The sequence below is a fragment of the Trichechus manatus genome, unplaced genomic scaffold, assembly GCF_000243295.1.
Source record: "Trichechus manatus latirostris isolate Lorelei unplaced genomic scaffold, TriManLat1.0 scaffold00110, whole genome shotgun sequence".
NCBI classification, from domain to species: Eukaryota; Metazoa; Chordata; class Mammalia; order Sirenia; family Trichechidae; genus Trichechus; species Trichechus manatus.
Genome location: NW_004444046.1, coordinates 1,970,945 through 1,991,930, shown reverse-complemented (window position 1 = coordinate 1,991,930; position 20,986 = coordinate 1,970,945). Strand labels below are relative to the sequence as shown.

Below are 20,986 nucleotides of genomic sequence, written 5' to 3'. Positions count from 1 at the left end.
CACTGAGGTAGCCTTACAATGAAGTCATTTGACGAAGCACGTTGCACTATGTTTAAGGCATGGTTCTTAAAGTAGGTCCCCTCTGTGATGGGTAAGAACAATGGATTTCTCTTATGTGGCCTTTCTGGCCCTGGGTTTGTAATTCTACTAAAATGACTGGTTGGACTGCAATCTGCCAAGTGATTGGTCCATTTGTTAGTTGCCTAAAAGACTTGCAAATCTACCCAATAGGACTGGTAGGTTTACAATCCACCTAAAGGACTGGTGGTTTATGAAAGTCACACCTTGAAATCGACAAGGAGTTTTCCTATACTAGCCTCCAATCTCACCGACCTCGTGATCAACAAAAGCCTGCAGCGTAATGTGTCCTGTGGACTGAGGTCCCTTTACTGAGAACCTCTTAGACCCAAATAAAACATCTGTACTATGTTTGAGTCAAGGGCTGTGACACTGAGCTGATAACACTGAAGACAGAGAGGACTAAAAGGCGCCCAGCGCAGAAAGAGCAGTCAGGGCAGCTGCCATGGGCAAAGTTCGCCCTTGAAGCGTAGTGAGACACCTGTGGGCAGGAGGCCACCAGTGATGCTGGGCACCCAGTTCGGGGGAAGCAGCCGCAGTCCGGGCCCATGCAGGAGCATGCGCAAGCAGAACAAGCGGCAGTGTGGGGCTGCATGGCCTGCCTTCGCCCCAGCTGCACTGAGAGCTGTGCTTTAAGGCCAAGAGGAGGCAGTTCCTAAGGGCTGAGAGGGGGCCAGTTTCGGGCAGGGACTTGCCAGCAGAGGCCTGGGTACATTTCTTTGCAGGGGTCACCAGCAGAGGTTAGGGAGACTGTGCAGCGGTCTTCCCGCGACAGGGCAGAACCTGCTATGCCAACCCCAGCCAGGCCCAGTGGCCGACCAGAGGGAGCCATATCGCCTGGGCAGCGTGGTGGGAGCCTGAGGGATCATGACGTGAACACAGCATCTGACCTGAACAACAGCTGCCTAGGCAGTGACATAAGACTGGGCATTGGTTTGTGGGGAAGGGTAAGTGGGTCCCTTTCCTATAAAGTGGGTCACGTTGTAGGGAGGTGAGACTAGTTAACCTTAAGTAATCTGTTTCTGCTGTTTACTCTTTGTTCTCTGTAAATTAGAATGATTTTCACTTTTCTAACACAGTGTAGGTGTCATCAGTGACTGCTGATCATACTGGATGAACATAGCACCCATGGAGTGGTTAATACCCCTGAGTGAAGTTCTCATGCTTAGTCTTATTGCTGCTTGTAATTCTGATGCAACTGTGTGCAATGCAGCAGTACTGTTACAGCGAGGCTCTGACAGAGTATTGCAAGGTTACAGATTTTTCAGCAGCCATTTTTGTATTAAAAATAGTCATTCATCTTATTTTCTCAAGATATGCAACAAAGCCCTTATTTTACAAAGATCGTCTTGTTACTCCATGTTTAGACAGTTTTGCAGATATGAAAAATATGTCATAAATTCAAGAAGCTGATTACAACATATTGAAAGCAGTGAGCTGTATTATGTATAATGTATATATTTAATGAGAATGAGATATGAACTTCATCAACAGTGAATTTAAAGAGAACGAAATGTCTTTTATCATCTTTTCTCCTTTCATTGTTTTGATAAAACCTAACTTAAAGGAAAGGTTGGCCGTTTGAACCCACCCAGTGGCTCTGCAGGAGAAAGACCTGGTGATCTACTTCAGTAAAGATTATAGCCTGGGAAACCCTATGGGGCAGTTCTACTCTGTCAGATGGGGTTGCTATGAATGAAATTGACTCAATGGCACCTAAGAACAACAAAAATTCTTCTGTTGTTCAAATACACATTTCTTTTTAAGACAGATTCTAACAATTATTTGGTCATGGTGGTGAGGTCAAGATTTAAGATTATACTCCCTATAATTATTCAGACCAGACTATTACATACACAAAAAAGCAAAATCAAGATTTAAAATAAAATTTAAAAAATGTACAATTAATGATTTCCTCAAAAAAACAGGTCTAAAAAGTAAGACGTTTCAGTAAGCTGTGCACACTGTGTGTGAGTGTATGTATAGCACTTTATGCATTCTAAGAGAAACTGAACTACAATGTGTTACTTTTTTGAGGGAGGAAAACATTGAAAAGATTACAAAGTCCAACAATAGGTGAAGGTTGGTACTATCATGTCTATTTAAGCACTCCACAAACATGCAAATGACAAGGCAGAATCCATTTTCATTTACCAAAAAACCAAACCCGTTGTCATCAAGTCAATTCCAACTCATAGCGACCCTATGGGACAGAGTAGAACTGCCCCATAGAATTTCCAAGGAGCGGCTGGTGGACTCGAACTGCCAACCTTTGGTTAGCGGCCAAGCTCTTAACCATTATGCCAACAGGGCCCCTATTTTCATTTAAGGACATCTAAATTATATTGAAATACTTTAAGGTTGCCATTCTGAATGGGAGAGTTTTCTGTTATACTAACTAATACAAATTGCATTTTGGGCTTTGTAAAATCTACCTGATTGTCTCGTGACATTTACTCTTCCTTACATGTAACTCATTTAATGATGAACATACAGATATAGCAATACATGTAACGCTTAACATACGTAATGATATGGCACTGAAGAATATTACAAACTCAGAATATCAACTGAATTGACATCAGTTAGCCTGATTTGTATACATTATAAATGAAAACAAGTGTGCCATTCCACAATAACCTCAGCTTTCTGAATAAACTGTAAATCTTCTGAAAATATAAGCTGTAAAAAATTCAGTGCTAAGTATTATGTGCTTGGGTATTTGTAAATTCTTTTGTGGATATTGCCTATAAATATGTCTGTATATTTAAAGAATATATTTCAAGTGTTCTAAATATGCAGAGAAATCCTTCATTCTTCCATAGCATGTAATAGAAAGAAAAAAAAAAAAAAGCTGGAGAGTAAAAACTTTTTTTTTCTCTGTTTCAGTGTAAGTGCTTTGCCTTTTTAATGCAGAACACCCAGATCCCTCCAAGCTGTATGGAAATTATACAGGTTTTCTCTTTCCATTTATAAAAAAAAAATCAAACAGGCAAACCTTACATTAGGCAGAGTTTTGCTACTCAAAATGAGTCCATAGACACATAGCAATAGCATCACTTGGGTGCTTGTTAGAAATGCAGAAATCTCAGGCCCCACTGCAGAGCTACTGAATGAAAATCTGCATTTTTATCAAGGTACCCAAGTGATTTGAACACACATCAAAGTTTGAAAAGCACTGATTTAGAACTCTCCATAATTGATCTAATTTTTCATAAATTAACCATATCTAAACAACTAATATATAAGTAAGTATTCCACATGTATCCTTTACTTTAGGAGTATTCAAGATTTATTGTGTAACAGAATAACCAAGGGAGGTTTTTAAAAATAAAATGTAGATTTTCAGGTTTTCCCTCAGACATTAGAATTCAGTAGATCTTTCAGATCCAGTTTCCCCAAACTACTGCTCTCCTGAACTGAAGTAAATTTAATAACAATATCAATTAATTTTAACAGCTCCAAATCGTAACAAAATACCTAAGGCACAAGAAAGTAACATGCAAACTGCTTCTGTTAAATTTTGAAAACACTTCAAACTTTTCCTGGAACTGTTAATCTTAGAAATAAAAACACCTGGCATTAAAGAGTCCTGTTCCATTTATAACACAAGATGAAATCATTCTTTATTTTTCTTTTTTCCCCAAGAAAGTCCATTATTTCCACAAAGGATAACAATGTAATTTATTGGAGGCCATAAATTGACACTGCACCCATTGGCATGGATTACCTCTTGTACTACAGAATAAGACCAAACATGTTGCAGAAAGTGCTACTTATAACTCTTCTAAGGCCCCAAATGCAAATACATCCAGGAACTACACAGGTAACCAAGGGGAGAAGCAGGAGAGTGACACCCCAATTACTGACATTCAAGTTCAAATCTTAAAAAAACCATGCAGAGAAAACTAGAACACCTGTATGGAGAACTTTCAGCCCGTGACCTTTCTGTTTCCAGTATCTGTACTGGCATGGTTTTTCAAGTACTACCCGCTTCTAGTTACATATCCAAGGACAAATTTTTATTATTAGTTTGCTCATTTGGCTCATTTGGGAACTTGCAGTTCTAATTTTACTTGAACCAGCAAAATATGGTGGTACAACAGGCTTATAAACTACACCAGGCATACAAAACCAAGTGGATTTTTTACAGATATAGTGGTAGGCTATGGCTATTGCCTATAGGTTTGAACAGCTCTAATTATTTTTTCTAACAAATTCTGTAGTGGAGTCTTACAGAAGATGTTGTCAGTTTGCATTCTTTTGTACCACATAACAAATCTTCTTCAGAGAACCCCAAAATTAGACTATTTGTGGAGAACCTGTCTTCCCCTCACCGGTTATGCTTATTATGTATAAGTGTATAATGTGAATTTACTTTGTTGCTTTTGTTCTGTTTCCAAACTTCCCCTAGAGGTATCTTTCTTTATATTACATTTCTAAAATTAAAAACAAAGCTGTTCACATGTTCAATATGTACTTTTATTTTAAATACCAGCACAACAAACACAATGACATAATAGGACCATTACCTTAATAATACTGATAACATTCCTTGACAAGGTTGGCTTATAATTTATATACATTGTTGTTTTTATCCAGAGCTATTTTAAATATTATCTTAAGATACACTGTAAAACACAAATCTTAAATATACAGGAGTTGCAAACATAATGTGCTTAGTTACTGATTTCCTTGTTATTTAAATAAAATGATTTAAAGTTCCTCAAAATCATGTCCACTTGTGTTCATTGTTTCAGGATGCATAACTCGTCCCATAAATAGGATTGTGCCTGTATTGGGTTGGAAGTGAACAAAAGAAGGGGTGAACAAAAAAGAGGGTTAAGCAAAAGAACGAGATACTTATTTTTTTCTTGCATATAATTAGCAAAATCCTAAAAATGAAAATATAAGTAAATGTATTTTCATTTTTTAAAACTTATCTGAACAGTAGACATTTTCTGATAAATACTGAGAAAAAACATGCTCTGAATTCAATAAAACAGTTTCATTGTGCCCTATTAAATAAAGTTCTCTTCTCATAACAGACTTACCTGTCCTCCTGTTCCTGATAAGAAAGAAAAATGGATGGTCGATAATAACTTGCGGATACAGTACTGCCATCCTACTAATTGCAATCATTCCTAGAGCACAGAGAGAAAGTAATTACATGTCTGTGTATGTGCAGAGCCTAATGAGTAACGCCTCAAACCCATTTGTTTAATCAAAGGCAACAATTTACAGGAAGCAAGATTCTGAAGTTTTTTAAAGAGAGAAAAACTGTAAAGGTATTAACATTTCTACTTGATCTGGTAAAGAAAACAAACACCCACAAAACAAAATCTCTCCCCACGCCAAAAATAATAGAAGAATTCATTCCGTCTCTTTCAAAATTTTTATTCTCAGTCTCAGATAAATACTTGGAGCTGTACTAAAATGACCTTTGATTTATGGTGGGAAGGAGAGAGAGGGAAACAAATAAAACACCAAACAACAACAACAACAAAAACTAAAGACAGTTTCTTTATATTTCAAATCATTATTTCTTTTGTCTGAAGTGTGTGTTTTTACATAACAAGCCACCCCACTCCTAGTGAATGGTCAGGATGGCAGTGATTAAAGGGCAAATACAGCAGGCGAGCTGCAATGGTGTTTCCTACAGATGGGAAGCTGAATTCCCCTGTAATCCTTATTATGGGATGATAGTTCGCAGGGCAGTTAGTTGTCAGAAAAAAGGTCAAGATAAAATCATGTAAGATTTTAAACTTTCTTAATGCCTGAGACTATTATTTCTATTTCCCCCTGAAAATACTATTATATCTGGTGAAACACTTTTAATGGACAAATATGTGCAGAAGCTAGAAATAATGTGTGCAAATATAATGTTAACATTATATCTGTGGGAAAAATAAATCCTACTAAAATGTGATGATAGTTGCTGAAACAGGATTGGAAAAAAAAAATCCCAAAAATGAAAGGGAAAGGGAAAATCATTTTCAGTTAACTAGGGAAGTCAGAATTATCATAATGATCAAGGACATTTACCATCATGCTTTGGACACATGCTTTATGTAAAAGTGCTTTAAAAAAAAAAAATTATGTTACATCCTATCACATACTCTTGAATAAAAACTTTTCACTTACAAAATTAAGAACCAACTTCCATGAGAAATTAGGTAGGAAGAAAAATATTCAAACAGGCAGCAGGGAAATATTTAAAATATTTAAACAGGCATCACAGCAGGAAATTCTATTCTCATAGAACCGCCAAGGTCCTCCTGCCTCTCAGAGAAAAACTGGAGAGAGGAATTACACTGTAACAGGCCATCAGAGTGAGTGCAAGCTTCACATCTGATTTAGAAAATTTTGGCTGCTTCAGCATTAGCTTGACTTCTGAGTTACAGCAGAGTCAGTTTTTTGGCTTGGTTCTGAAAATGATCCCCACCCCTACTCCAGATTTCTTTAAAAATACAAATACACAAAAGGTGAGAAGATTTTAAAAAAAACAGCTTGGTACCTGAGGCAGCAGCAGCTTCTGAGCCTTCCTCATTAACCTCTATGAAGGACTTGTGAATTGCTTTGGAAAGGAAAATATCTTTGTTATCTGCAAAAAGAGAATTAGAAGCATTACTTTAGTATCAGGTAGGGGAATAGTTTAACCTTTTGTTAAATGGGTTTGTGGGATGTAAGAGATATAAGATACCGATATGATACAGAACAGATAATGTTTTAAGATCACATTTATGATATAAAGGAACTGCTGAAGACACAGTTTCTAATTTGTCCTTGTTTATATTCCCTTGTTAATCTTCTCCTTCATTTTTGTTGGTGATTTTTCCTTTTTTTGTTTCTTATATTGCCAGAAAAATAGAAAATGTGGCTCTGTTTTTGATGACTTCAAATTAGTTCATAACTCAAGAGTAAAAGGTTTAAATACTACTCTCTAATTTGAAACCTTAAATGAGAAAATGAAAACATAAAATTAAATCCAATTGTTACAAAAATAAGAAGTAATGTTTTTCTTTTTTTAAAAAAAAAATCTAATTTCTAATTACTAAGATAATGTAAAAATTCTTAACAAAGAAAAATAAAACTGACTTCTAGGTTTTAGAAATGTGAATATATAAAAAAGTTACTTTCAATTCCAGTTAATTGGTTTATCTGACGATTCACAAACATTCTTTACCTTAATATCAGAGGAAATAATACTCTTTCAGTATTAGGAGGACTGCTGTTTTTTTTGAACTTCTTTTATAGTATACTTACTTTCAAGTTACTGACTTTCAAACAAGGGTTTCCAATTTTTCCCCAAGATTAAAACAAAACAAACAAAAGAATGCCCTGCAAATAAAAACAAAAATAGCACAAGGAAGCAGGATGAAGTATACTCAAGTTTGTACCACTTTGTTTTCAATTCCAGGAGGTCTAATTCAAATTTAAGATAAAAAACTGTGTTGCTGAAGCCCAGGGCCATTCAGGACCATCTCTGGATAGACTTTAAATAAGGATATTACTTCCTCATATCACATTTCATATTAAAATATAAGCACTATATTATTAAACAGTCCATCTTAGAGGTTACGATATTTTCTTCCAGAATACATTTGATGACTACAAGAAAAGTAAGAGGCAATCAAGTTTTCACATTAAGCAATGAAGTATAATTAGCTCCCTCAAATTCACAGGACTAGGTTTTCTCTTTTTCGGATTTTTTTAACAAAAGGAAACATATAAATTACCTTAAGTAACCACACAAATACATTCAGTTGGCTAAACAAACACATGAATTCCAAGACAGTAAAATATTTTAACTATTTAGCAGGTAACTGATTCTGTATTATTTTTAGATTCTGCCACTCATTTTTGTCAGTCTGCCAGTTAAAGAGACAATATTATGGCCCTGTATGCAAAATTGACACAACCTGGTTCCGAAAGGGTAATGAGTGTCCACATCGTCAGCTAGGCTCTCCTCAAATGTTCTGAGAGGAGTTCTTCTCAAAGACACTGAATGTTTCAGTCACATCCAATTTGCACAGAGAAAACTCTGCCACTGGGCCTAACCTGCTGGCTACGTAGGGTTCTTAAAACAATGACTCTCATCCCCTGTAAGAATGTCCTCCGCCCAAAGTATAACTTCCTCTAGTCACCTGTCTTTTCATATGCTCTCATTTTCCCACACAAAATGGCAGAGGTGCTGATGGCCATAAGGATACTGCAAGGTATGTACAGCAGGAAGATTAAGAAAACAAGGATGCTGAGGGCTCTTCCAGGAGATCTAGGTTTTGTTTTGTTTCTCCTTTTGTTTTAAAGATAATGAGGCAGACAAACCTTTAACAAGATTCATGAAGGAAAAAAAGAGACTACCCAAATAAACAATATTAAGAACAAAAAAAGGAACGTATCTAAAGATACAGAAGAGAATAAAAAATCACAAAAATGCTATGCATAATTTTATGCAGAAAAAATTTTGATCAACTTAATGAAATATCATTTATTTACTACCAGAGTGAACAATTTGATAAGTTTTGATAGATGTTTATATCATGAAACCATCTCCACAAACAAGAAATGGAATACTTCCATCTCCCTCAAATGATTCCTTGTGCCTCATATGCAGATAACTTTGAAAATGAACCAATTTTGCATGATTTCGATAATTGTAAAGAAAAGCATAAATTATAAAACTGAGTCAAGGAAAAAAATAGAATATCTGAGTAATCCACTAATAATTAAATCAGTAGATAAAAATCTTCCCTCATCTCAAAATTAAAGACTCCAAGTCCAAATAGTTTTCTAGGTGATCTAAAACAGTTCTTCAAGGAACAGATAGAATTATCTGTTATAAAACCTTTCCAGACACTAGAAAGAGAATAAAAACTATTAACTCAACTCTGGCTAATGATATCTTGCTATCAAAATTGAACAAGGGCAGTATAAGAAAAAATAAATCAGACCAAACTCGCCTATTAAAAGGTAAAAGTTTTTTAAAAAATGGGAAAATTAAACCCAGCAATGAGTTTCAAGAGATGTCACAGTGTGTCATGACAGGGCAGTTGAGATCTGTTCTCCTAACTACTCCAATTCACAATAAAGTTTCCTCCGGGATGAACTTTTCAAAATACAAACTAGTTTATGCCACCACACAATTAACAAAAACAACACTACGTAAGACTCTTCAGCCCCTCCCTGCTCGTTCTGCCTCCCACTTCACCTATCAAATATGTCATACCTGCATACCTGCTTGTACAATCTAAACACCTCTATGGGGTTCCCTCTGCCTCATTCATTTAGTTTAAAAATATACAACACCAAGCATTCTTCACCCCATACACTGAGCTCCAGGTGAACTAAACTGCGATAACCTGAACACGGGTCTTTGCTTCCTTGAACATCCGCTTGATCCCTGCTGTCCAGTCAGACACCTAATCTACTTTAAGGCTGAGCTTCTAGTTCTGTGAGGCTTCTTCTGCTCTCCTCTGACTCCCACCTCCCTTCCCTCAACTAAAGTAGAACTGCTCACTCCTGCCCACTGGACCCAGATCTAATTAAATTGAATCACTGATAATATATTTCATTGCTGTGTCCTGGTCTGTCAACTTCCTTAAGGCAAGGATGTGTCATTCCTCATTGTAGCCTTGGCTTCTGGCACTTCACTGGGGCCTAATGAATGAAGTAACCTAAGTAGAAGGAGTTGGCTGGTCATGTGTAATTTTCCAGTATTTAACACAGTGCGTAACATAAATAAGGGTTCAGTAATTATTGAATGAAAAAGTCTAGTTATTTTATATTCTAAGGCTTTGGGTTTTTCATATTCACTTTCTGGGCACCTGAACCACAATGCCATTCACTAGCACGGCTATAAAGTTTATTGCTGAAATAAATAAAACAGATGACACTAATCCACAGTAGATGCTCCAGAAAAATTGATGGAGAACAGCAACAGAGAAGAAAAAGAGTACAAAAGTCACACACACTAAAAACCTTAAAATCTGATCAAGTTCAAGAGCAAGGGAATAGGATCTAGCAGTCCAGTATATAGTATACAGTAGGAAAAAAAAAAAGCCACTACCATCGAGTCCAACTCATAGTGACCTTATAGTATATAGTACATATTTCAAAAAGACATAATATATAGTATGTTCAGTACATAGTATATATTTCAAAGAGGGCAAAGTGAAGATCGAATTCAGTGTTCAGACTCTCTGAAGGTGATTAGCTGCTACATGATGGGTGGCAAATGTCTGCAGATGTAAACTTGACCTTAGGACATTTAACCTTCAGTGTTTACCCTCTCTTTGCATATACGTGGGAGAATATGAGACAAATAAAAGATCACATCACAGATACTGAGAAAAAAAATGAAACTTTTTTTCTCTTGGGACTGACTTCAAACAGTCATATTAAAATAAAAGTTGAAAGGGTTTAAGCCAAGTATGTGTTTGCAGGAATATAGGCAGCTCACAGCTCCCTATGCTCCATTTTAATATTACAGTCAGTTCTCCCTATCCATGGGTTCCCATCCTCAGATTCAACCAACTGTGGATTGGAAATATTTGGAAAAAAAGTAGATTTTCTTTCCTTGTAATTACTCCCTAAACAATACAGAATAACAACTATTTGCATAGCATTTACATTGTATTAGGTATTATAAGCAGTCTAGAGATGATTTAAAGCATATGAGAGGATGTGCATAGGTTATATGCAAATACCATGCATGCCATTTTATACTTGAGCATCTGAAGATACTGGTATCCACTGGGGTCTTGGAACCAATCCTCCTTGGATACTGAGGGCAGACTGTACTCATGTCTATGTAAATGTGTATCAATCGAGTCCATGTTTCCTGTTAGGTGATACACTCCTTGAGGGCCTGGACTTTGCCTGCCCTATTCATCTCACATCCACGATACCGCACACACTGCCCGGCACAAAGTAGGCACTCAGGTCATTGATGAATTGAATCAGAATATGAGGTGGGGGTTGAGGAGAATAACATTCGTGAGTTGGTCTTATTAATTAGAGCAAAGTTAGCTGCTATCTCAAAAATAAAAAAAAATCTGAGGCAAACAGAGCTAAAAAACAAAACAAACAAACAAACAAAAACCATTCTGTCCACAAGCCTCAAATATACGGCTCCTTCTGGCCATGGTAGACTTTGCTGCCAAATGACCGGTCCTACTTTTCTGCAGGCAGCATGGAGCCAAGCTTTTCACAATGGAGATGATGGGAACAAGGTCAGTGAACCTGAGGTTCCCCAGAGAAGAGCTGGGCAACAATTCAGCTCCTCTGAAGAAAACAGAACAAACTACTAAAGCATTTATTCAGTCATTGAGCAAATATTTATTGAGCACAAGGCATTGTGCAGGGCATCAAAGGCTCTAGGCATCTGCGATTAGCATAATGCTGGCAGGATGGTTATCATGGAAGAAATGCCACTACTTTCCTCGGGGCACGGTTCCTAAAAACAGTCAATTTAAATAGCTCTCTATATCACCAGGGACATGTTTAAAACAACAAAATGGAGAGAGTATCATAACAGAACCAAGAATACCAAAAGTGTCTCTGTGCTTCAGTTGCTGAAATATTTTTAGCTTTAGCCCCACCGTTTCTAGAACTTTTAGAAAAGTTTCTAGATTTGAGCTTCTTCAAAGTAGGAATAGTGTTTGTTTGTGTGCTTGTTTTTCTAGATAGATTTTGTTATAGAACCAGCAAATATTAACTTGTTAGTTTATTCATTCATGTACTGAGTACCTACTATGTGCCAGACACTGTTGACACACTGGGTATACCATGGTGAACTAAACACTTCCTTCCTAATAAGGAGAAAACAAACATTAAGTGTCATGGTTTGAATTATGTCCCCCCCAAAAATGTGTATATCCAGTTTTGCTGGGCCATGATTCCTGGTACTGTGTGATTTTCCTGTATGTTGTAAATCCTGCCTCTATGATGTTAATGAGGGTGGATGGGTGGCAGTTGTATTAGTAAGGCAGGACTGGATCTACAAGACTGGATTGTGTCCTGAGGCAATCTCTTGAAATATAAAAGACAGAAGTGAGCTGAGAGACAGCGGGGCCTCATACTACCAAGAAAGCAGTGCCAGGAGCAGAGCGCGTCCTTTGGACCAGGCTCCCTGCGCCGAGAAGCTCCTAGTCCAGGGGAACACTGATAAGAAGGCCGACAGAGAGAGAAAGACTTCCCCTGGAGCTGACACCCTGAATTTGGACTTTTAGCCTACTTTAACTGTGAGGAAATAAACTTCTCTTCATTAAAACCATCCACTTGAGGTATTTCTGTTATAGCAGCACTAGATGACTAAGACATTAAGTAACAACAAAAAGATGATAAAAAAGCACATCAAGAAATAATCAAAATTTAAGAGTGTGGTAAAAGTCACTAAGAAAATGAGATAAGGTGCTGTGTTGGTGGGTGACTGGGGCAGGGGAGAAGAGCTATTGACATGCGTTGTTAGGAAGGGTACTCTGAGAAGGTAAGCTTGAGTGGAGAGCTAAAGAATACAAAGGGTCCAGTCATGAGAAAACCTGAAGGTAGAGTGTTTCAAGTGGAGGGAAAAGGGAGTGCAGAGGCAAATACAATCAGGGGCTCAAAAGACCTGTGTAGCTGGAGCAGGTAAGTAAGGAGGGCTGGAGGTATGAGATAAGCCTCACACTTGTAGCAAGGCTGGGACCAGTGCCACTTACAGCACTCATCCACTCAGCATCTATCATGCACTCCATGTCATGCTGGCCTCTCAGAACAGAAAGATGTCAATGACATAGCCCCTGGCTTTGAGGAGATCAGAGGTCAAAAACAAGTATGTAAACAAACAAAGTAAAAGGTAAAACATGTGACAGTAGAGGTATGTACAAAGTGCTATGAAAGTCTAGATGGGGAAAACAAACCATCTAGGAAGGGCTATGATGCAACCTTGCTTACTGAAAGTGAAGAGGACTTGAAGCACTTACTGATAGATGAAGATCAAAGACCACAGCCTTCAGTATGGATTACACCTCAACATAAAGAAAACAAAAATCCTCACAACTGGGCCAATAAGCAATATCATGATAAACAGAGAAAAGACTGAAGTTGTCAAGGATTTCATTTTACTTGGATCCACAGCAGTGAAGAAATCAAATGACACATTGCATTGGGCATATCTGCCGCAAAAGATCTTTTTAAAGTGTTGAAAAGCAAAGATGTCACTTTGAAGACTAAGGTGCGCCTGACCCAAGCCCTTGTGTTTTTAATCACCTCATATGCATGTGAAAGCTGGACAATGAATGATGAAGATCGAAGAAGAACTGCCGCCTTTGAATTGTGGTGTCGGCAAAGAATATACAATATACCATGGACCACAAAAAGAACGAACAAATCTGTCTTGGAAGAAGTACAGCTAGAATGCCTCATAGAAGCAAGGATGGCAAGACTTTGTCTCACATACTTTGGACGTGTTATCAGGAGGGATTAGTCCCTGGGGAAGGACATCATGCTTGGTAAAGTAGAGGGTAATCGAAAAAAGAGGAAGATCCTTAATGAGATGGATTGACACAGTGGCTACAACGATGGTCTCAAGTATAACAACTATTGTGAGGATGGTGCAGGACTGGGCAGTGTTCCTTTCTGTTGTACATGGGGCCACTATGAGTCAGAACCGACCGGACGCCACCTAACAACAACAAGGAAGGGAGAGAGATGTCAGGGAGCCTCTCAGTGGCAGGGACATTTGGGCTCATTTTTGAAGAATAAGGAGTCCCCAGGTGGTGCGAGTGGGAATCGACTCAATGGCAATGGGTTTGGGTTTTGGGTGGTGCAAACAGTAAAGTGCTCAACTACTAACTACAGTTATTGCCTTGATTTTGGAACAATAACTGTGGCAGCAGTGGTGAAGGGTGAACTGGATGAGCAAATTGCTAGGGGCAGGAAGAGCAAGTATGTTAGTGTTGCAATAGTCCAGGCAAGGAAATAGGAGGCGAACTGGAATTACGGCAATGGAAGAGAAACACAGTTCTCTGGTTGACAGGGGCAAGGAGAAAGAGAACAAACAAGGGCAGGATGTAAGACTGGTGCAGCATAAATCTACAGCACTTGAGTCTGACCTGAATATGGCTTTTGCTGTGTCTTCTTAATTCCTTTATTTTATTGGCTCCTTTAATAAAGCTCGTACTTTATACTGAAGGATTTAGCACTCTCTTTCTCCTTTCCCTTATACCTTCCAAGAGGATTATCTATTAATCCAAATGCTGACAGTCATTCATTTCCATTACAAAAACAGCCTTACTCTATAACAGGATTCTTGCTGTAACTAGATGAGCATTTTAAACTGAGCCTGAGAAGAAAATGATTCTTAGCACTCTACATTCCGTGTTTATCGCATGCATTTTTACTGTGTTTTATGCTAATGGCATTTGGAGTCAAAGGCAATGGACATCAAATGGAGATAAAAAAATAGATACAATAAACACCAAGCATCTCATTCATTCTCTCATTCGGTCAGTCCTCAGCAGAAAGCACAGAGCTGGGCACTGTAGGAAACACACATACGAATTACTCTTCAGGGGGTTTAAATTGTAGCAGGGGATATTAGATGGGTAAGTAACAATGATGCGACATAAAATGTGATATGCGCCATAAAGAAAGGTATAAAAGATCACAGAATTTAAGAAGAAGGAGCGATCACTTCTGGTTGGTGTAATTATGGTGACTTGATGAAGTTGAGGGTATTTGAGCTGAGGCTCAGTTCAAGAGGCAGAGCAGGCAAGGGAGGGATTTCGGGTGGGAGAGGTTTCACAGAGATGCGGAATTGGCGGGCTGTGAGGCTCAGAGCCAAAGTACAGATTGGCCTGAGCACAAGCTGTATCTGTGGAATCAGCAGGAATTAAAGCTGGAGGGAACTGAGGTTTTAATTGTCCTTCTGAGCAGTTGATGGTGCATGGCAGACGAAAGAGAGGCTTTGAACAGGGCCTGGAATGATCTGAGAAAGAGTTTTAAGGCACTTAATCTTGGCAGTGGTAGATAAAACGGATTAGATTGGAGAGAGATTGGAAACCATTTAGGAGGCTATTGAAACAGTCTAGGGCAGTGGTAATGAGAGTCTGAAATAAGAGTGGATGCCATGGAATACAAAATGAAAGAGTGGATTCAAGAGATCTTAGTAAATGACTCTAAAGTCGCTCCGTTTTTCCAGAAGCAAGAGGTAAAGCAGGTTTTTTTCCCACTGCTAAATTGTATTTGCCATTTTTGAAGAAAGAAAATTTGTATTACATAATTTAAGAATGTAGCAGTGTCACAATTATGCTGAAACACTCTCTGGGAGCTTTCAAATTTACTATTTAATTCTATTTATTTAATGCTATTTTAAAAAGTTTTTCTGAGTTTTTTAAATAAAAATTTTAGTTGAAAAATTAATATATGCACAAAGTACAACCACAAACTGTACACAATGGTATATAAAATGAAACTCTTCTCTCCTCTGAAAGCCTCTGTCCTTTTTCCAGAGGCAGCCACAGCTCTCAGCTTCTAATCTGTGATTCAAAAATGTTCTATACATTTAAAAGCCTGTATACATATGTATATTTTCTTCATCTGTGTTTTGACCCAATAGGCTCCCATTCAGCCCTTTGATATTTTTCCTTCTCTGCTTCTACGAGGCTTTCTCTAGCACAGGGTTTCTCTAACTTGACACTATTGACGTTTGGGGCAGGATAATTATTTGCTGTAGGATGCTGTCCTGTGCATTGTAGGATGTTTAGCAACATCCCTGGCCTCTACCCACTAGCTGGCAGTAGCAATCCCCAGTCGCGACAACCAAAACTGCTTGCAGACAATGTCAATTGTGCCTGGGGGGACGAAACTGTCCTGGTTGTGAACCACTGCTCTAAAACAACAAAAAAAACCACACTTCTGTCATTCTTCCTTTTATTACATCCAGTCATTTATATCTTTCTCCCCTATAAGTCTGTATACTCCTTTAGGGCAGGCGTGGTATCTTAATCATTTCATTTTTATGACACAGTGCTTGGCTTCCATCACCTGCCTTAAAACAGTTGTTTAATGAAAGGAATAGACAGGACAGGGCATGGAAGATAATTAATGTTATGTATCTTAAACACCATGAGATTCTCATTAAAGAAGAAAGTAATAACCTAATGCACGCAAATAATTTTCGTGGGTACTTGCAGGGGTTACTAAGTGTTATAGACACTTTAATCATCAAGGTTTTCACAAGTTATTTGGAGAGGCAAAAACTAGACAGGGGAAAAGGATACCAACCATGTAAGGCAGAGCATATGGTACACAGAGAAATGATGAAGAGAAAAAATGCCATAGGATTTAGAGGAAGCAAAGAGGCAATTTTTATAGTAACGTCAATAGACAGTTTTTGAATGACTGATTCATACGTTAATGTGTGTGTATGTGTGTGTGTGTGAGAGAGAGAGAAACAGAGGGAGAGAGAGCGACAGAAAAGAGAGAGATATTGAGAATGGAAGATGGATGCAATGATTGAGGTGGCTAGAATGCTGGAGCTATCTAGACTCTGGTAAAACTAGTGATTTAATAAACAAAGAATTCCCACTGAAAGCTTCAGAGGCTTGCTTTAGATCTTTCTTCAGGTGATCCCAAAGACCTGAATCGGTGGTGTGTGAGGATGGCAAATACTGGATTTCTTAATGATGTTTTAAAGAGGCCAGTGTTCTAAGAACTGTAAAGGTGGCTCCGAAGAAACCTCTCCTTGCTTCCCTCTGTTTTATCCTTTAGCAAACATTTACTCTGTGCCAACTATGTGTCAGCCCTGTGCGAGGTACTGGGAATGCAGCTGTGAGCAGAAAGCTGAGAAAGATCCAATTCTTATGGAGATTTGGTCAAAGGAGTAGAGAGTTTGCATATAGATGGTATGAACTCTGTGGAACATTCCAGTGTTATTTCAAATCTGCAAACAATCTCCATTCATAATGTATATTTATGCTCTATTGTCTCTGTACATAGTAAAGACATTTAAATGTTATTTTATAAATTTTCCAAATATGTCAGAAATTATAAGCTACATTAACCACAATAACCGATTTACCACTGCAGAGCTGCTCCCTCAGGACTGAGACAGCAATGTTGTATGTGTGTGAAATAACTGCCTAGATGTTTGGGTGAGACAGTAAGGAATCTCTAATCAAACTTAAAATAGAGCTATGTTAAGAATGCAGAATGTAGTTATGCAGTTTGAATTTGGCCAGTATGGGAAGATAGATTCTCTCAATTTCTATGGAAGGGGGCATAAGAATTTTAACTGATACTATGCTTGAGCCAGGAATACATTTCTAACTCAGATACAAAGGTACCAATACCTATTGAATCCCCATCAGCCCTACCTTCTTGAAAATGCCACTGAAAAGCTCAGAGCCCTCAGAGCTTGGATATGAGCCATGGAAACATTTACCCAGAGAAAATTCATTTCTCTTGTGTGGACAGGAACATTTATATAGTAGATATTTAGAAAAGCTCTATTAGTGCTTTGGACTGTAAGCTCTCTAAATGAGGGTAGAAGTTGTGGTACCGAATATATTAGCATCATCTCATTGCTAGAAGCCGAGTGTTGTTTAGAAAACAATCTACCCAACCTTAAATCTGGGAGAGTGTGACCTTTTTGGATCACAGGCCCCTTAAGAATAAAAGCTATAAGCCCACCATTCTGCCCACCCTGTCTGTCTGTCCTTCGCGCTCTTTCACATACATATACATACAAACACATACATACATGCAATTTGGGGGGTGTGGCTTGCAACCTCCCTGAATTCAATCCATGGATCCTCACACTCCAAGTTTAGAAGCTATCACTTCAGCTCTCTTTAAATGGAGAATTGAGGTCAATAAATTGCATATAAAGAGCACTTACGCACTGACTTTCTTTTATCTTAATATATACCTGTCTTTAGCTCATCAGAAAACAGATTCTATTTTCTTTTTCCTATTCTATAGAAAAGACGGAACGTAATCATTACACACACTTACTAAGACTTAAGTTCACTGGTACCTTATTTCAGTGATAAATTTCTTGGGGTTAGCTGCATAAAAGTACTTTCAAAAGCATTTTACATGCTCTAAATATGTAAATGTTACTAATATCTTATGATTTTTACCCTGACCTTATTAGGGTATTTGAATCAAATAATTCAACTGGATTTTTTTCTTGGTAGATTTAAAATAAATTACTCAACACCTCAATGTGTCAGGTATTTTTTGAAGCAACTTCTTCAAAACCACTGTTTTGTACAAAGACTTAGGAAAATATTTGCATCATTTCACTGGGAATTCTTTATTCTTTCAAAAAGTGTCCAATTCTCACAGTAGGTACTCATTTATCCTCTTTTCCTTTCTTTCTTTCCTATATGATTTATTACAGCAGGACATACTGAGATACTCAATCAACACATTTATTGATTATCTGTTCTACAAGGCATTGTATCACATGGGATAGGAAATCCAAAAATGTGTAAGATAGGTCTTTTGGAGAATATAATTACTATCAAAGATAAATAAGGCAAGGACTGGAATAATATAAACCTAATGCTATGACTACATTTATAGTTTTCTTTTTAGAAATTAAATATATTTCTTGTTATATTTATCTGGCAAATGATAACTATATTTTATCCCAAAATTCCATCAAAAATAGAGGATTCAACATCATCATTAAAAAAAGCTTTTATGGAATATATATTTTTTTAAATTGGTATTTATTTCTTACCAGATAGAGCTGTCAAATTTGCACTTTTGATGAAAACTTCAGTTATTCCAAGAGCCTTCAAAACATCTTTTAAATCAATTTCCTGTTCCACTGTGAACCTGGAGAACATATAAGGGGAGAAGTATTTAGTCACAGCAATTTAAATATCAATCACCTGGAACAAGAATAAAATGTTAGATGTGTTGATTTTAAAAGTGTGTTTTATAGTTGGTAAGTTATGCTAAAACTAGCTTTTGACTGCAAGTAGCATTTGATTGTGCTTATAAAAAGAGGAGGCATCAAAGAGAATGCTGTAACAAAATAGGAATTAAATTCCTAAGTAGGAAGAATATATGATGTCGACACCAAATGATAATATATGGTGGAATAAATGAGTTTTGAAATCAAGAATCATTACTGTACTTCCTGAGGTTCATCCTTCAGCCAAAGATTAGATAGGCCCGTAAAACAAGACTAAATGGGCACACTAACCCAGGGATAAGGACGGGAAGGCAGAAGGGGACAGGAAAGCTGGTAATGGGGAACCCAAGGTTGAGAAGGGGAGAGTGTTGACATGTTGTGGGGTTGGCAACCAACGTTGCAAAACAATATGTGTATCAATTGTTTAATGAGAAACTAATTTGTTCTGTAAACCTTCATATAAAAAAAAAAAAAAAAAAAAAAAAAAGAACCATTACTATATAACTATGTGAGGCTTTAAAATAAGTTGCTTTCAAAATCATTTGACCTAGTAAGTAATACATCTGACTCTTTTAAGTTGGCAATGACTAATCATACATTTACCCAGTGTATTTCATTCTCCTCTTAGTATCCTGGTCCATTTATGCTGCCCCCACAGAAAGGGCTAAGTCATGTTCTACAGTATAATGAATATACTCAGCATCTCAATTCCCATGCATCTCAGTGACAGGAAACATAAAATCTACCACACTAAAAAATACATCCCCATGGTTGTATTAACCTCAAGGACACAAGCCTGTTCTCATGGTAACATCATAGAAAAACTGAACTAATGAAAGTGAGTTATATACTATATCTTTAAAACTATGCACATTTATAATTAGAGATTTTTAAAAAAGTATTTTTTGTTCTAATGAACTTCATGCATTATTGTACATAAACGTACATCATTTTTGTAATAAGAAATAAACATTACTTAAAAAACTTAAATGAGAGGAGGCAGAGCCAACAGGGCACTACAGACAAAAGCACCATGCCGTCCTTCCACAGAAAAGACTTGAAAAACTAAGTAAAACAGAGACAACCGTCAATCCTGAAACCCTAGGCATCAAATGAAGAGATAAAGAACTCAGCCAAGCACCGAATGGAATAAGAAACTGACAGAGAACAGAAAGTAAGGAGAGATACGAGTGGAGGTCGCTTATCAGCTAACGCAGCACGGATCCACCATCTTGGACTCCTGTTGGAGATCAGCGGACAGGGAGTACAAGAAAGCAACTTCATGGAGCTCCCAGCAGGAGACAGAACACCCGGTAACCAGTAATATATGCTTTTCCACTCCCCACCCTTCTCCCCTCTGCTTGGTCTCCGCCGCTTCCCGCCGGCCACAGTCTCTTGGCCGGGAGGCACTGGTTCTGGCTCTGTGCAGCTCACACCAGCTCCCTCAGTGCCATTCCTTTGTTGCTGGTGTTGCTTATTTCCCAGCTTCTTTTGGTTTCTTCCCTACCTCTTACCTCCTCCTCTCCTTTCTCTAGAACACCTGGCTCCGTGTGCCATCTTTGTATCTCCTTGAAAGGCTGTGAAGCACCTCTGGGCTGGGGAACTGCTTCCCTGGTCCATGCTGCCACACTAGTGGAATCCCCAGGGCCTTTTTTTGTTGTTTTCTTTTTCTTTTCCTGACTTGGGAGCCCCTACTAGCTGGGTGTACTGTGCAGCTCCGGAGCCACTTCCCTGGTCTGCGCAGCTGTGCTGGTGGGGTCTGTGGGGGCTTTTTTTTTTTAAATTATACTTCAGGTGAAGGCTTACAGAACAAATAGTTTCTCATGAAACAGTAGTACACATATTGTTTTATGACATTGGTTAACAACCCCACAACATGTCAATCCTCTAACTTCTCAACCTTTTTTTTTGGGTGAAAATACACATAGCCAAAGATACACCATTTCAAAAATTTATACATGCACAGTTCAGTGACATTGACTACACTCTTCC

The 20,986-nt window shown here is 37.9% G+C and overlaps 1 protein-coding gene across 3 annotated transcripts in view; it reads right to left on the bottom strand.

The window, feature by feature from the left end:
• Nucleotides 1–4,538: 4,538 nt before the first annotated feature.
• Nucleotides 4,539–20,986, bottom strand: part of SERPINI1 (serpin family I member 1) — an 87,629-nt gene continuing 71,181 nt past the window's right edge. For 2 of the 3 annotated variants that reach the window (XM_023737878.1, XM_023737877.1), the window contains exons 6-9: nucleotides 18,815–18,912; nucleotides 6,596–6,682; nucleotides 5,133–5,222; nucleotides 4,795–4,871 (exon numbers count right to left, since the gene is read on the bottom strand). In XM_023737878.1, the coding sequence (XP_023593646.1) occupies nucleotides 4,795–4,871; nucleotides 5,133–5,222; nucleotides 6,596–6,682; nucleotides 18,815–18,912 (352 nt within the window). Of the gene's footprint in view, nucleotides 4,872–5,132; nucleotides 5,223–6,595; nucleotides 6,683–18,814; nucleotides 18,913–20,986 lie in introns of all 3 variants that reach the window. The other variant, XM_004383437.1, reaches the window with a different exon arrangement.